General features: G+C 40.1%; 1 protein-coding gene across 1 annotated transcript; it reads left to right on the top strand.

The window, feature by feature from the left end:
- The first annotated feature begins 1,609 nt into the window (after window positions 1–1,609).
- LOC128240961 (uncharacterized) lies at window positions 1,610–14,167 on the top strand. The gene is made up of 12 exons (XM_052957949.1): window positions 1,610–1,628; window positions 3,465–5,573; window positions 5,742–6,182; window positions 6,443–6,543; window positions 8,388–8,443; window positions 8,918–9,144; window positions 9,572–9,767; window positions 10,104–10,283; window positions 10,655–10,793; window positions 11,100–11,219; window positions 13,512–13,577; window positions 13,929–14,167. Exons 1-12 carry the CDS (start codon window positions 1,610–1,612, stop codon window positions 13,992–13,994), a joined length of 3,720 nt encoding a protein of 1,239 aa, XP_052813909.1. The 3' UTR covers window positions 13,995–14,167.
- Window positions 14,168–18,850: the final 4,683 nt, after the last annotated feature.

Genomic DNA, 18,850 nt, shown 5'->3' with positions numbered 1-18,850 from the left:
CACCACTGGTTTACCTAACACCACTACTACTGAGCCCACTACTGGTTTACCTACCACCACTACTACCGAGCCCACTACTGGTTTACCTACCACCACTACTACTGAGCCCACTACTGGTTTACCTACCACCACTACTACCGAGCCCACTACTGGTTTACATACCACCACTACTACTGAGCCCACCACTGGTTTGCCTATCACCATTACTACTGAGCTCACCACTGGTTTACCTACCACCACTACTACTGAGCCCACTACTGGTTTACCTACCACCACTACTACAGAGCCCACTACTGGTTTACCTACCACCACTACTACTGAGGCCACTACTGGTTTACCTACCAAAACTACTACCGAGCCCACTACTGGTTTACCTACCACCACTACTACCGAGCCCACTACTGGTTTACCTACCACCACTACTACTGAGCCCACTACTGGTTTACCTACCACCACTACTACTGAGCCCACTACTGGTTTACCTACCACCACTACTACAGAGCCCACTAATAGTTTACCTACCACCACTACTACTGAGCCCACTACTGGTTTAACTACCACCACTACTACCGAGCCCACTACTGGTTTACCTACCACCACTACTACCGAGCCCACTACTGGTTTACCTACCACCAATACTACCGAGCCCACTACTGGTTGGCTTACCACCACTACTACCGAGCCCACAACAGGTTTGCCTACCACCACTACTACTGAGCCCACTACTGGTTGGCCTACCACCACTACTACTGATCCCACTACTGGTTTACCTACCACCACTACTACTGAGCCCACTACTGGTTTTCCTACCACCACTACTACTGAGCCCACTGCTGGTTTACCTACCACCACTACTACTGAGCCCACTACTGGTTTACCTACCACCACTACTACTGAGCCCACTACTGGTTTACCTACCACCACTACTACTGAGCCCACTACTGGCTTACCTACCATCACTACTAATGAGCCCACTACTGGTTTACCTACCACCACTACTACAGAGGCCACCACTGGATTGACTACCACCATTACTACCGAGCCCACTACTGGTTTACCTACCACCACTACTACCGAGACCACTACTGGTTTACCTACCACCACTACTACAGAGCCCACTACTGGTTTACCTACCACCACTACTACTGAGCCCACTACTGCTTTACCTACCACCACTACTACTGAGCCCACCACTGGTTTGCCTATCACCATTACTACTGAGCCCACCACTGGTGTACCTACAACCACTACAACTGAGCCCACTACTGGTTTACATACCACCACTACTACAGAGCCCACTACTGGTTTACCTACCACCACTACTACTGAGGCCACTACTGGTTTACCTATCACCACTACTACTGATCCCACTACTGGTTTGCCTACAACCACTACTACTGAGCCCACTACTGGCTTACCTACCACCACTACTACTGAGCCCACTGCTGGTTTGTCTACCACCACTACTTCAGAGTCCACTACTGGTTTACCTACCACCACTTTGACTGAGCCCACTGCTGGTTTACCTACCACCACTATGACTGAGCCCACTACTGGTTTACCTACCACCACTACTACTGAGCCAACTACTGGTTTGCCTACCACCACTATGACTGAGCCCACTACTGGTTTACCTACCACCACTACTACTGAGCCCACTACTGGTTTACCTACCACCACTACTACTGAGCCCACTACTGGTTTACCTACCACCACTACTACTGAGCCTACTACTGGTTTACCTACCACCACTACTACTGAGCCCACTACTGGTTTACCTACCACCACTACTACTGAGCCCACTACTGGTCTGCCTACCACCACTACTACCGAGCCCACTACTGGTTTACCTACCACTACTACTACCGAGACCACTACTGGTTTGCCTACCACCACTAAAACCGACGCCACTACTGGTGTGCCTACAACCACTACTACCGAGGTTACCTCTGGTTTGTCTACTACAAATACAACCGAGGCAACTACAGGTTTGACTAACACCACTACTACTGAGCCCACTACTGGTTTGTCTATCACCACTACTACTGAGCCCACTATAGAGCCCACTATTGGTTTACCTACCACCATTACTACTGAGCCCACTACTAGTTTACCTACCACCACTACTACCGAGCCCACTACTGGTTTACCTAACACCACTACTACTGAGCCCACTACTGGTTTACCTACCACCACTACTACCGGGCCCACTACTGGTTTACCTACCACCACTACTACCGAGCCTACTAATAGTTTACCTACCACCACTACTACTGAGCCCACTACTGGTTTACCTACCACCACTACTACTGAGCCCACTACTGGTTTGTCTACCACCACTACTACTGAGCCCACTACTGAGCCCACTGTTGGTTTACCTACCACCACTACTACTGAGCCCGCTACTGGTTTGTCTACCACCACTTCTACTGAGCCCACTATTGGTTTACATACCACCACTACTACAGAGCCCACTACTGGTTTACCTACAACCACTACTACTGAGCACACTACTGGTTTGCCTACCACCTCTACTTCTGAGCCCACTACTGGTTTACCTACCACCACTACTACTGAGCCCATTACTGGTTTACCTAACACCACTACTACTGAGCCCACTACTGGTTTACCTACCACCACTACTACTGAGCCCACTACTGGTTTACCTACCACCACTACTACTGAGCCCGCTACTAGTTTACCTACCACCACTACTACTGAGAACACCACTGGTTTACCTACCACCACTACTACTGAGCCCACTACTGGTTTACCTACCACCACTACTACTGAGGCCACTACTAGTTTACCTACCACCACTACTACTGAGCCCACTACTGGTTTGCCTACCACCACTACTACCGAGCCCACTACTGGTTTACCTACTACCACTACTACTGAGCCCACTACTGGTTTGCATACCACCACTACTACTGAGCCCACTACTGGTTTACCTACCACCACTACTACTGAGCCCACTACTGGTTTACCTACCACCACTACTACTGAGCTCACTACTGGTTTACCTACCATCACTACTACTGAGCCCACTGCTGGTTTACCTACCACCACTACTACAGAGGCCACTAATAGTTTACCTACCACCAATACTACTGAGCCCACTACTAGTTTACCTACCACCACTACTACTGAGCCCACTACTGGTTTACCTACCACCACTAATACTGAACCCACTACTGGTTTACCTACAACCAATACTACCGAGCCCACTACTGGTTTACCTACCACCACTACTACCGAGCCCACTACTGGTTTGCCTACCACCAATAGTACTGAGCCCACTACTGGTTTACCTACCACCACTTCTACTGAGCCCAATACTGGTTTACCTACCACCACTACTACTGAGCCCACTACTGGTTTACCTAGTGAGCCCACTACTGGTTTGCCTACCACCACTACTACTGAGCCCACTACTGGTTTACCTACCACCACTACTACAGAGCCCACTACTGGTTTGCCTACCACCACTTCTACCGAGCCCACTACTGGTTTACCTGACACTACGACTACCGAGACCACTACTGGTTTGCCTACCACCACTAAAACCGACGCCACTACTGGTGTGCGTACAACCACTACTACCGAGGTTACCTCTGGTTTGTCTACTACAAATACAACCGAGGCAACTACAGGTTTGACTAACACAACTACTACCTTGGCCACTACTGAGTTGTCCACCACCACTAAAACCAAGGCCACAACTAGTTTGCCTACCACTACTACTACAGAGGCAACCACTGGTTTGCCTACCACCACTACTACCGAGTCCACCACTAGTTTGCCTACCATCACAACTACCGAGGCCACTACTAGTTTGCCTACCACCACCACTACCGAGGCCATTACTGCTTTACCTAGCACCACTTCTACAGATGACACAGGTAGAAAGGGCACTAGTGGTTTGCCTACAACTGCTACTATCGAGGCCACATCTGGTTTGCCTACCACCACCACAACCGACGCCTATACTGGTTTGCTAACAACCACTACTACCGAGGTCACTTCTAGTTTAGAAACCACCACTACAAGTAAGGCCACAACTGCTTTGCCTACCACCACAACAACCAAGGCCACTACTGGTTTACCTACCACCACAAATTCCGATGCCACCACTGGTTTGCCTACCACCACTACTACCGAGACCATTAATATTTTTCCTACCACAACTACTACCGAGGCCACTGGTAAAAAGGGCACTTCTGGTTTGCCAACAACCACTACAATCGAGGCTACTAATGCTTTACCTAGCATCACTTCTATAGATGCCACAGGTAAAAAGGGCACTACTGGTTTGCCTACCACCGCAACTACCGAGGCCACTACAAGTTTGCCTACCACCACTATTACCGAGGCCACTACGGATTTGCCTACCACAACTGCTACCGAAGCCAGTACTGGTTTGCCTACCACCACAACGAGCGAGGCCACTAACGGTTTGCCTACCACAAATACAACCGAGGCAACCAGTGGTTTGCTTAACATCACAACTTTCAAAGCAACTACTGGTTTGCCTACCACCACTGCTACCGAAGGCAGTACTGGTTTACCTAACACCGCATCGAGCGAGGCATCTAATGGTTTGCCTACCACAACTAAAACCGAGGCAACCAGTGGTTTGCCTGACATCACTACTTCCGAGGCCACTACTGGTTTGCCTACCACCACTGCTACCGAAGCCAGTACTGGTTTGAATACCACCACAACGAGCGAGGCCACAAATGGTTTGCCTACCACCAAAACGAGTGAGGCAAGTACTGGATTACCTACCACCACTGCTACCGAAACCAATACTGGTTTGCCATCCACAACTAAAACCGAGACCAGTACTAGTTTGCCTACCACCACTACTATCGAGGCCACTACTGGTTTGCCTACCACAACTACTAAAGAGGCCACCACTGGTTTGCCTACCACCACCACTACTGATGCCACTACTAGTTTGCCTACCACTACTACAACCGATACCATCAGTGGTTTGCCTACCACCACTTCTACCGAGGCCACTTCTGGTTTGCCTACCACCACTTCTACCGAGGCCACTACTGGTTTGCCTTATACCCCTACTACCGAGGCCACTACTGGTTTGCCTACCACCACTACAACAGAGGCAACTACTGGTTTGTCTACCACCACTACTACCGAGGCCACTTCAGGTTTGCCTACCACCACTACTACCAAGGCCAATACTGGTTTGCCTACCAACATTACTATCGAGGCCACTACTGGTTTGCCTACCACCACTTCTACCGAGGCCACTACTGCTTTGCCTCCGACCACTTCTATCGAGGCCACTATTGGTTTGCCTACCACCACCTCTACCGAGGCCACAACTGGTTTGCCTCCCGCCACTTCTACCGACACCACTACTGGTTTGACTTATACCCCTTCTACGGAGGCCACTACTGGTTTGCCTACCACCACTTCCACCGAGGCCACTATTGGTTTGCCTCCCACTACTTCTACTGAGGCCACTACTAGTTTGCCTACCACCAATTCTACCGAGGTCACAACTGGTTTGCCTACCACCACTTCTACTGAGGCCACTACTGGTTTGCCTACCACCACTACTACCGTGGGCACTACTGGTTTGCCTACCACCACTACTTCTGAGGCCACTTCTGGATTGCCTACCATTAATACTACGGTGGCGACTACTAGTTTACCTACCACCAATTCCACGCAGGCCATTTTTGATTTACTTACCACCACTTCGACAGATTTTACAGTTAGAAAGGGAACTATTGGTTTGCCTACAACCACTACTACGGAGACTCTTACTGGTTTCCCTACGACTACTACTACCGAGGCCACTAGTGGTTTGCATACCACCACTTCGAACGAGGCCACTACTAGTTTGCCTACCACCATTAAGAGCGAGGCCACAACTGCTTTGCCTACCACCACAACTACCGATGCCACTACTAGTTTGCCTACCACCACAACTACCGAGGCCACAACTGATTTCCCTACCACAACTACTGCCGAAGCCACTTCTGCAGAATTCACTGCTCTGCCTTCAAACACAACCACACGGATCACTTCTGTCTTGCCTTCTTCCACTTCTACAAAGGCTACTTCATTTTCGCCTACCACGACTTCTACAATGGTCACTTCTTCCTTGCCTTCCACCAATTTTCCAACCATGAAGCCAAATTTGGGTAAGAATATTATACAGGTATGAGTTCTGACATACTTTATCGTTCTCAAAGATTTTTTTGGCCTAAAGCCTTCGTTTTGATAAACAAGCTTCAATGAATTCAAATTTGGAGTTTCTTATTCCACGACGATCAATACATTCTTTAATTGAGTAACTTATTCTTAAAACAAAGAGTGAATTGTTGTATTAATTTTTTTAAATCCTTCATTTGTTTGTGTTCCCGTTTCTTTGATGTGAAATTTTCTTTCACCTTACACACAGTGAGCGCAGTGGTTGTGTTCCACTTCACACTTGTGATCCAAGCAGAGTTTACAGACAAGCTCGGTCATGATGGCGACTTTAATGCCAATTTTAGGAGTCTGGTAAGAATCACACCATTTACTTTACAAAACTTGTCTTCAACTGTTTACTTCTTACTCGTTATCCACAGAAAATTCTGTAACTCGCTCGGAGCAGGATTGTGCACCCAGATATATATTTCGGAAAATGTTATTATACACATTCTATTGACTTCTATGTTTTATTTTACGATATTTCGTAAAAACGCATCCATACGAGTTCGACCCGACCTATGACTTAGTGCCTTGACGTTGGACAACACATAAAATATACAGTAGTTCCATTCATAAACGCTCTCAAAAAAGAAATTTTACAATGAAACTAAAATTATAAATTTTGAGTCTTGATTTTAAATTGTGGCTTATGACCGTACGTAAACGTGGACCCATGAATCTGCATAATGTTTTAATTTTGATTTTCTTTGATGTTAATTCATGTTCAAGAAAGTGTTAATTAGAAAGTTGTATTTTCTGAGTAAAACATTTTCCAAAAGGACGTTTGAGAAGATGCCGGACCTATCGACTTTAACTGATAATGTAACACCGTGTTTGTCTGCATTCTAAAATAGTTGAAGAAGAGAAACAATGAGCATTTGCACGTCTCTCTGATTCAAGCACATCCCTTATTTGGACCCCAAAGATTAAGATCCGAAGGCCTGAAGTCACCGAACAACCAATCCGCGAACCGTCTTTTGTTTTAGCGTCATTTTTAATATGCCGTTCTAACAGGGTGCATTAATAATACACACTAAAACTTCTCATTTTAATCAGTTGCATCCCTACTCTATAGAAATGACTTGGATATGGTGCTGTATATTCGTCGGAAATGCTCTTTCAGTAGATAAAAATACAAAACAAAGGAGATATATATTTATCGTTCAAATGATGAATGTTCCACAACGCTCAGCAAAACGAAGTACCTGAAATCCGGGCGTTTTATCTTTTACCCGAGGGTAAAAATAAGTATATTACCTAAAACTCGTGTAACAAAATGAGAACCCAAGCCTTTGTTATTATTAAGGTCATTGACGATAAGGAACCGTCCAGATTTCGTACATTCGGTTATAGCCGATATATATAAGAAAGGTACGATAGTCGGTTGACATAATCTAACATAGAGGATCCTTAGTGTTTTGGACACTTTTACTCATGGTCAGGCTTAGTTTAGACATTTAATACTAAAACCATAACATTTATATTAAATACACGAAATCATCAGAAGCAAAAGCGATTACGGTGAAACCCGTAAACAGTCAAATACTTTATCATTCGGAACCCATCGGCCATTTTTATCGTAAACAATCTCGGATGTATTTGGACGGTTTACATACTCAAAACGTGGCACGTTTAAGTCCGCTGCAAGTAGATCGCGTAGTAATTTTATTTAGCAGTTAAACTTTATGACTTAACTCTTGGGAATCTAAATTATGTTTGCAATAATACGCTTCACTTGCAATCAATTTAAACTTAAATCAATAAATACAACTTTAAAACAATACATTTAATTAATGATATAATTCAAAAATTTACAAATTTCTTCAGCTGATGTACCGGCATACATCCGATGTCGTTTTCGATAAAAATGGCCGAGGAGAAGAAGTTGGTTTGTTTCATTCTTAAACTATGTTAAATAGACGTTTAATTGATTTAAATCTCAAAGGAAGTATAAAAACGCAACTTACTTTTCAGACGAAACTACTATGTACTTTGTACGTATGACATAAAAACCTACGCCCAATTGTACTATCCGGAAATGTTTACTTTCAGGGCTCCGGCCTTAATGATTCTAGGAACATAACACAACATACTAAGCCGCATCGTTGATGCCTTGCATCAGCATTAGACACGTACTTTCGTATTTATTTCAGCTGATGAAGACGATGTTTAATAACATTCCACATGTAAACTTCACAGTCAGTTACAGGTAAAGGTTATTGCTTATTAATTAAAACTTCAAATTGAAGCTATTAAAATTCTGGTCATTTAAGATCATCGAGTACATTTTAAAAAGCTGGTTCTCAAAATATACATTCGTGGAAACTTCCAATGCCGGTGTTTCTTACGGATCCTTCTCCAAATAAATGCTAATACTTCACTAAGACTGACATACATTCTCTCATACAATCCCTATTCCATGTCGACTTAGCCAATAGTGTGTTGACTTGTTACGAACTTAGATATTCTACATCATGAACTTCGTCATAAACATCATAGACGCGCCTATTTGTCACAATATTTAGTAATTTACTTATATCATTGTATCAAATCATTTCTTAACTATTCCGTTTTTAGGACGAATACATTCAATATAAATGCAGTGTTACATGTTGATCGAAGTTCATTCATCCATTTAATATTTCATGTATACTCAGGTATATACACTCATTATTCATTACAGTGCAGGAAGTATACGGTGTCACATAACGACGACAGTGCCACAAGAGAAACCGGGGATCGCACATGAAACCGTGAAGGCACTAGAAGATATCCGAATCAATACTAACGTCGCAAGAAACGTCATTGCCACAAATCTGACTCACCTTTTAACAAAGGTCCTCCATATCAATATCAGCGAGGACGCTATTGGAGTCAACAACTTTGTGGAAGAGATAGCGGGAGAAAAGGGTAATTTCTCTTGATATCAAACAGATTCAAGTCGTGTTATTGTTTTCCCATTCTCTCGAAGTTTTAAGGTTATTAAACTAAAATCAATATTTTATCAAATCGATCACCCAATTTTTAACAAACCGACCTCCTTGATGCGCTGGGAAATATGTTTACTGCATGCCATGATCAATTAGGCAGAAAATGGCATGATATCTAGTTTTACATGCAACATATTGTTTTAAATATGGTTATATTATCAATAAGAGCGGTAACTCATAATAGATAACTGTCCTACATAGGTTAATTTCTACTAATATTGAGTGCTATGGCTATAAACGGTACAATGTAATCCGTGGCGTTCACAACCGTCCAGCTAATTGATTACTATAGTAAATATTCATTTATATCTTGTTCATGTATTGTTTATAAACATTTTTCCTAACAGAGGCATACGAACAGTCTCCCGACCCCTGTTCCTACTTTCGGTCAGACGTGTGCCCGACCACCGCCTACTATTTCACGTGCGCGGGGAATGGATCACCATCGTGCAGACACAAATGCGAGGGGCCGAATGGGCAGGGCTTATGTGGGGATCATGGCACGTGCTTCTTTGGTCTCCAAGACAAGGCACTGGCTTGCAAGTATGTCGATATGACAAATAAACGAGGGCGAGTGGTTTGGTAAAAAATGCACAAATATGAATGATATATATGGTACATATTCAGATAAAACACTCTTTGAAATTAATTTACTGGTTCATTCGTATATGGAACATTGACTTGGGTGACGCTTTCGACTGAATAAATTACATTCAAAATAAAACATATGTTTGCATATATATAAGTCACTTTTAATTGCGTTTCTGGAAATTTGGTTCTTCAAAAAAGAGTGATTCGGGCAAATTAGATAGTAAGGACAGGCACATTTTACATTTGGCGATTTCTAAAAATAGAACAATAATAACCCGTATGTTGCAGGTGCGAGGTGACATCATGGCACGTGTATCACGGCGCGCAATGTGAGCAGACGACAGCGACACTTTGGTTCGTGTTGGCGGTATCTCTTGGTACAGGAAGTGCTTTCCTGCTGATTCTTGTAACCATCATTATTTGGCTCTGCATACGCCGCCGACGAGATAAAAAGACGCACGGCGTCAGGTAATTAATTCGTAGGGTCATTTAAGGGTACAAGATATGGATGTTAGCATCATTTTAGCATCCGTTTTACAATTTGGTGACGATTGCTTCAAACATATATATGATAATACGTCAATGGTCAACCCTGATTATTATTATTATTATCATTATTATTATCATTATTATTATTGTTATTATTATTATTATTATTATTATTAGTAGTAGTAGTAGTAGTAGTAGTAGTACTAGTAGTAGTAGTAGTAGTAGTAGTAGTAGTAGTAGTAGTTGTAGTAGTAGTAGTAGTATCATGATTATTATTATTATTATTATTATTATTATTATTATTATTATTATTAATATATTAGTATATACACATATTATTTGTCTTTTAGTCTGTCTGATGACTTGGACTGGGAATTTTTTGGGTCCGGAGGGATTGGGACGCTTAGGGACCTCAGTTTCCGGTCACGCCCCGATAAGACGAGCCCCCTTTACGGCCGATTCCACAGACAACCGGGACATGTCAATGAGGTTAATTTAATAGTTTAGCAACTTCGGTGTTGGCGGGTAAGGGGCTTTTAGAGACGTCGTTTTTTGATACGCCAAAGAAACCTACCAGAGCATGATACATATCTTCTAACAGCAAGCTTCTTATTTTAGCTTTAATATTTACCTAGGGTTTACGAATATCATAAAAAGTCTGGTTTTAAATATGAAATTTAATTAACAGGCAGATGAGTTTGAAAATAAGTTCCAAAAGAGTAACTAGATCAACAAAAATGGCCGCAGCGCAGCCTTGACCGTTTGTTTTCATATTCTAAATTTTCCTCCAAACAGACATTTGAACCGGTGTTCAGCGGAAGTGGCCGACGGCGGGCGGGCATGTACCTCCCGACAGAACAAGAAGCTGGCGCCTCAAACGTGCCTTCCTTTCTTCGTATCGACACCACCGCTGACGTAAGTATATGATGGTAATATATGGTATTTACCAAGTTATATCAACCATAGGTCATATCAACCAATTAAGCTGAGATCAACCGAGTAAGGTCATATCATCATATCTAGTTAATGTCAACCGATTAAAGTAATATAAACTAAAGTTGATCAGATCATCCGATGTGATTTCAATTGGTTGGGGTAATTTTAGCTGATGTTCACCATATAGTCGGAAGTTGATCATAACAGTGGTATGACATGTATGTTATATAAACCGCTTTCAGTCATATACTGAATTCAGTCATTTTAACCGAATTAGGCCATATCAACCGATTTCGGTCACATAAACCGATTTTGATCATCATAACCGAATTAAGCCATATCAACCGATTTCGGTCATTAACCAATTTTGGCCATATCGACCAATTTTGGCCGTATCAACCGATTTTGGTCTAATACCGATTTCGGTCATATCAACCGAATAAGACTATTTCAATCGATTTTGGCCATTGTCAACTTGAAACTGTATTATTAGCTATAACTTTGAAATGAAAATCTTGTGCACATTTTAAAGGGACTCATTCATAGATTGGCATCAATATATCATCTATTAAGCATTACAATACTTCCATATTTTCTTTCTAAATAAGTGTTGATATTGGCCAAAGATAACCCATTTTCAGGCAACTTTAATACTAGTTAGCCTACTTTCTATAGCCACCCGCTTTCTTCTGAAACACACCTCGGTGGTCTGTGTATTCCACATCTTAAACATTCGCCTGAAACTGTATCGGGAGTTACAATGTTTTTAATCCTAGTTGCCCTTTGAAGGTACTCTCACAATAGATTGGCACCAAAATGCACCACAATTAAATCAGCATTAAAAAGCTATATATTATTCTTGTTTTCAATTTGAATGCTGTTGAACATGATCAAATACCCGATATTCCACCAATCCTACAACTAACTTATTTGGAACTTGGATACATATTAAAAGCATCACGTCATCAAGTCTTTCTTGGGCACACCCGATTTTTCTGCAACTGACTTCGGGCGTCTTTGTCTTCCACATCTTAAATAAGCTCATGAAATTCCATTCAGTTTGGATTACACTTGTTAGATGAAAAGTGTCATAATCATCGAGCTATATTATTCTAATCACCATATGGAATAAATTTAAAGATGCACTCCCACAGATTTTGACTATTTTTTGTCTTGGAATGAGCCAATTTTTGCGTAAATATCTGAAAACCAGTAATATAAGGATACTGACAAAGATCGTTTTCATATTTACGTTCGAAAATTAATGTTTTATGGCTAAACGTGTTACTAACACTTTAAGAAAAATGCATAAACATCAAGTTTTGAACATAAATATGAAAACCTGCGATCTGTTCTTTTTTGTCAGCAGTCTTATATCGCTGGTTTCCATGCATTTTCGCAAAAATTTGCTCGTTCTAAAGCAAAAAATAAAAAAGTTGTAAAAACGTTCAATTTGTGAGAGTGCAGCTTTAATGGAGTTTAACGTTATGAATATCCTGAGTACCAAGGAGTTTGACTTAACGCCGTCTTATGTCTCTGAGTGTCGTTTACTAGTATTTTATGTTGATGAACATGGAAGTTCTACATGTACATACATAGAGTACACGAACGCTGAATTATTTGATGAATACGACACTATGGTGATGTTGCATCCATGGTCACTAGCCATGCCCAATAGTCACGGCTCTAAAACACGCCCAATTACGTAAATAAATCTAACCTACAGGGATGCTATATTTAATTAAAAGGAGTTGTCGCACTTTATCTATGTGGTGTTTATTTAGGCACATCTAAGGGATATGACATGATCATGACTGGGCTAGGCAATTTGAGTTTGTGTTTTTGGTATATAAGCATAAAAGCGGATTTGACAAGGTCTTCAAACGAGATTTTTAATCAACGAGGGATCCTTTTTTACAAAATGTTCGCCATTTTTATAATATGATGTATATTTTGTAAAATGAAAACTTGCTGATTTGCCTTCTGGTCCTTGAAGATGTCATCAGCCCAAAACGGCTAATTTGGTTAAAATCTGCTAGCTTAACTCGTTTATTTAAGAAGTTATCTTGTTCTGTATTCTTGATTTTGTTCCCGTGTTATTCTGTCAATGTTTGGTGGATGTTATTAGTTTCAAAACTGTGTTATCATTAATTACAGAAAAAAATGTCAACAACTCTTTAAAAACAAATCCAAATAAGTCATTTAAGAGACTGAACCTCATTATGATATTACTTAGGGCGTGCTGAAATCACGTCTCTTAATCTTTTCCAGTATTCCATACAACGACCGACAGTTTCGCACGAACCATTGGGCGCCTACAGAAACCTCTACTCAGATGTGAGTATTAGTGGCCATACATAACTTATAAAACGGTCACCGGTAAAGCATACATACAACATTTAATTTTCACCCAAAAGTATCAGTAATCATAAACAGTCATACATATCAATGTATATTTACAATCCCAAATATCAATAAAAATCATAATCTAAAAAAATAAATAGAAAATTTCGATCACAGACATGAACAAGCATCTACAATTACAACACTAATGTTCGAGTTTAGAATACCAAGTTGGTAAATTTGGCGTCGACGGAAAGTACAATATTCGCCACAATTGAAACTAACACACTTTGTTAAACGCAATTCGGAAAAAAACACACAATATATTCTGATTCTGTTTTACAGGCATATAACACAGAGTTTCCGACAGACACACGCCCTAAGCCATCAGCTTCTAGCATGGACATTTGAACAATGCTTTAGTTACCATGACACTGGAAGCTTAATATAAGTTGCGCGCGCATAACCAGCTGGCCTGAGCATGCGCAAACATATTATAGTGCTTTGGTACATTTTGTGTCATTATCATTGAAGCATATTGTGATATTCCCTTTATTGTATTTCGTTTGACGGGGAATATAACCAGTTACATTCCTTTGTTATTGTTAATGTTTTATTGTGTTTATGTATATTAAAATAAAACCTTTAAGCAGTTTAATGACTTTAGTTAGTGTAAAATACTAAAGGCATGTCAGATGTTTTTTCCAGCTAGTGCGTTTAGTTTTATCTTAGTTTGAGTTGCAATCTTGGTACAGTGTTGAACACGCCACATAAGAAATAAGGATGCCAGGTCCACCTTACCAACGAACCTGTTGCTTAATGGGTGGCCCAATTACCGTGAACCTCAACTTTGTCATCTTCTGTTGGAACGAAATAAACAAGGAAAAATACATTCGTGTTTAAGACATATTACTTAATGCACACGCTTTCAAAACCATATAATTTATTTACAATTCCGTACCCAGCATACACGTTTACATAATTTATATAACACAGATTCATCCGCCATTTTGTTTATTTTGCGGCCCTATTACCGTGATAATGTCTTTGGACCAATCAGAGAACAGTATTAACCAAATATTCAAAAACATTCAACAAAACCTTGCCCCAAATGATGCACAAATAAAATAGGATTAGATTTAGAAAGTTATTTCCATTTTTTTAAAATTAATCAAGTGTATTAAACACACTATATGCAGAATATTAGGGGCAATTTTTTGATTCAGCTTTTACATATTGGTAACAAAAAAGAGTCAAAATACCCTTTGACTCACCCAGTTTGACAACTGAAAGTAAGTAAACAAATGCTCTAAAAATGGCTCACAAAAAAACTACGCATGGGTACACAGTTGGCATTATTTTGACATTCATGGTAATAGGATCCTCGCGGCCGGGAGGAGGAATCCAAACACACTTAAGAGAGGCAGATGAAAACGGGGAAAAATAAATGAACAATACATAATTACTGATCGTTTTACTACTGCTTTTCATATAATTAATCCACAAAAAGACGCATGTTATTCAAAGGTCAAAGGAGGTATTGTTGGACCAGACACAAACGCAAGACATTTTGTCACACTTGGTCGTACAGAAGGGTGGACACCCGGACTCCGCTCCCTGGGGACATTTGGTAGTTGCGCTACAGGCGTCTGAAACACAAAAATATGTTGTTTTTTGTATGTTGTCGCTAAAAGTTTTTTTCAAAAGAGAATGTTCGCCTTCCTTTGCCTGATACAAAGAGCCTCCAAACAATCCACGGTGTTGTTGTTAAAAAGTAGTGATATTCCGGTTATTACAATGTCGCAGAGGGATTATTCAAACGACCGATGATATTGAATGGTGTAAATAGTGGAACGGTTATCCCACGGACCAAAAAATGTTTTGATGATAATCAGGTCTTGTATATCTGATTGGTATGCCGCTCTTGTTTAGTGGTTTGTAACCTATAAGCGATATTCACGTCTATATATTTTAGTTTAGCCGGAGAGCATGGCCGTCGGAAAGATAGAAAAGTAGTGTTGCGGTTTTGCTGTTCATGTTTGATAGGAAGGTAGAAGTGAAAAGCTAAGACAAAGAACTAAGCAACATGGACAGATCGTAATCTAACAACAGTTGGTACTTGAATTACAGGGCAGACATCTGTACTTGTGGTTAATACTCAATAAGTGGTCGATCGCTAAAATCAACTCACATTTGAAAGAACATGTACATGTAGAGGGCGACAACGTTAACCCACAGGGTAAGGCACATAGATATCCACAGCTTTTGGCAATATGCTTAAGGGCCTTCGTTTGCAAGAGTGGTAAATGGCAAAAAATCAACACATATTTGATTTTACATGTACATTTCCAGTGTCAACGTTAACTCATAGGGTGGTCACATACATATACACCCCTACACCTTTTGGCAATATACTAGGAATGGAAGCTTTCACGGCCTTCGTTTGCAAAAGAATGGTCAGTAACTAAAATCCACACACATAGGATGGTTCATAAAAATGTCCATGTGTAGAGTGACAACGTTTACTCATAGGGTAGGCACATACACCTCTACATCTAAGGCTATAGACTAAGAATGGTAACATTCAGGCATTTCAAAGGTATAAATACAGTCGGTGACTCTACCAAACAATTACTATTGTTTCAATTAACCTAAGGTTCATGTAAACGTATCTTTGTTTTAGTGGTCTGAACGCCCGGAATTATCGAACAACATATAACGGTCGAAAAACAGAAAAAAACTACAACTCACGATTCGGGCACATGCACTTCTGGTCAATGCATTGCGAATGGTAACCGTCTACACATTTCTGCGGACAATCAATGTTGGTCGTGCTCATATCAACAAATGGTATATGCCAGTACAGATGAATTGATAAGCAAACAGGGTGCTTATATTCGCATAGATAAAACAATGTGTAGTTGCACAGCTGAAATGATGAAATACGGTGCTTATATCCTGTTATATGCATGCCTGTACGCCTAAAATGATTAAATACGGTGCACATATCCACACTAAGTACATGCCTGTATGCCTGAAATGGTGAAATATGGTGCTTATTCCCATATTAAGCACATGCCTGCACGCCTGAAATGATGAAATATGGTGCTTTGGTCTTGTCTTGGTCATTCAAATAACCACAATGATTATTTTGTTTATAAACTTCCGTTCTTGAATTACAGTCGAACCTCGTTATGTCGACTTTTTCGAGACCTAGTGAAAAAAGTCGAGATAACGAAAAGTCGACTCATCCGAATTACAAAAAAAATATCACCAATCCCAACATGTTTGAGTTGGATTGTCCGATGTTTACATCCACAATTGAACGGTCTTTTTTAATATTTTCGTCGTGAAAACAGCAAACTTATTATTGAAAATAAAGTGAAACAAAAGAAGAATTATTTGTGTCAAATTTATTTCTTTTGTGTTTATGGATCACTCAAAACACATATAAAACCACAATTGCATACATTTGTACATTATAAGATTTTATACCGGGTCCTTCTCTGAATTGGTCGACCAGAACAGTGGAACTAACATTTGTCATTTTGTAGTTATTCTTTCTGTTACCATTCGGGATTGATTTCAAAACAATAATATGATCATGTTTTATACAATACCAAAGAGCTTGAGCAATAAATGTCTCTTTAATTAAATACATAAACAAACAACTTTAATTATTCGCACTTACCAATTACATTTTTGTATCCCCCAATTATGACAGTTAGTTATATTGGCACGCACGGTATTTTGCGACATGCCGCAAACCGTCATGAATATTTTCACACCTACGTCTGGGACTGAAAAACGAGGTCGACATAGCGAAAAAGTCGAGCTAAAAAATCGACACAAACAGATTTATTTTATCTAGAATAAGAAGGAATAATTTCGGGACCGGAAAAAAGTCGACTTAATTAAAAACTCCACAAAACATGTAGTTCAGAAAAATTGATGCAAATTATTTGTCATAAACACGCCTTTTAATTTGCGCAAATCACAAGCATTTAGGTGTTTTATATTCTTCAATTAGTGATTAAAAGCAACTAAAGGATGTCTTTAACCTTTAGTTTGACAACGGAGAGTTACTTCCCTTAGAAGAAAATATGCCTTGAATTTGAAAAAAAAAATAACCGAAGGGAATTGGGGTTGAAGGGGTTAATATGCTGTCCGTCAATAAACTGCATAATACCATATTCGCCCTAGCTACGCGTCTGATCAGTCAAATTCTAACTCACGTCAAATATTTGCTATATTCCACTTTCGCTTTTGCTATATTAAATATTTTGGCGTCATCATTGAGTAATTAATTAAAATAATATTATTAGTATATTTTGATATACGTTTTGAGACAATAAGATTACGCCATCGTCAGAGACACGCCCAGTTTGTCACAATAGTATGTAAATTACTTGCATATCAATTATATGTATAGGTAAAAGTTTAAATAGCACAACTGACAGAAAAAGTATTCCAAGGGAGAGAGGGAAGAGCCTATTCGAAAATCATTTGAGATACATTCAGTAAAACCGACTTATAGTTTTTCGTCGAAACCCGTACGTATGTTATAAAGTATGACGTAATGACCCAGTTTTGAATCAAATTAGTCACATAAGCCAATTATCACGTGAAACTTTGCTCCGATTGGTCTTTTGAAGCGATTCATTATATTTTACAGGAATACAGTGTTGTTTTTTTCCGAACATCCATTCATATATATCGGCTATGCATCCTCGTATCTAATATCTGCGTCATGGTCTTGATTACTATATAAACGTTAAAGCTGCACTCTCACAGATATACCATATTTACAACTTTATTATTTTTTGTCTTGGAAAGAGCAAATTTTTGCGTAAATATCTGCAAACCAATGATATAAGATTGTTGACAAAAAATCAGATCGTAGATTTTCATATTTCCGTTCGAAAATTAATGTGTTATGGCTTAAACCGTGACTAACGGTTTAAGAAAAATGCATAAAACATCATTTTTTGAACTTAAATATAAAAATCTGCAAGCTAATGTTTTATCAGCAGTCTTGTATCACTGGATTTCATGGATTATCGCAAAAAATTGCTCGTTTCAAGACAAGTGCAGTTTTAAGAGAATTAAAATATTGTAACTTGAATGCAAACTGTGAGTTTGAATAAACAAGTAAATAGGTTCAGTTGATGACGTTATGTGCATGTATATAATTATTTGTTCATTATTTTAACAGCGAAGGAAGTATACGGTGTAACATAGAGACGACAGTGCCACAAGAGAAACCA

The sequence above is a fragment of the Mya arenaria genome, chromosome 7 (genome assembly GCF_026914265.1).
Source record: "Mya arenaria isolate MELC-2E11 chromosome 7, ASM2691426v1".
In the NCBI taxonomy this organism is placed as follows: Eukaryota; Metazoa; Mollusca; class Bivalvia; order Myida; family Myidae; genus Mya; species Mya arenaria.
The sequence above is the reverse complement of the archived record's forward strand: the minus strand, read 5'-3'. Positions and strand labels throughout refer to the sequence as shown.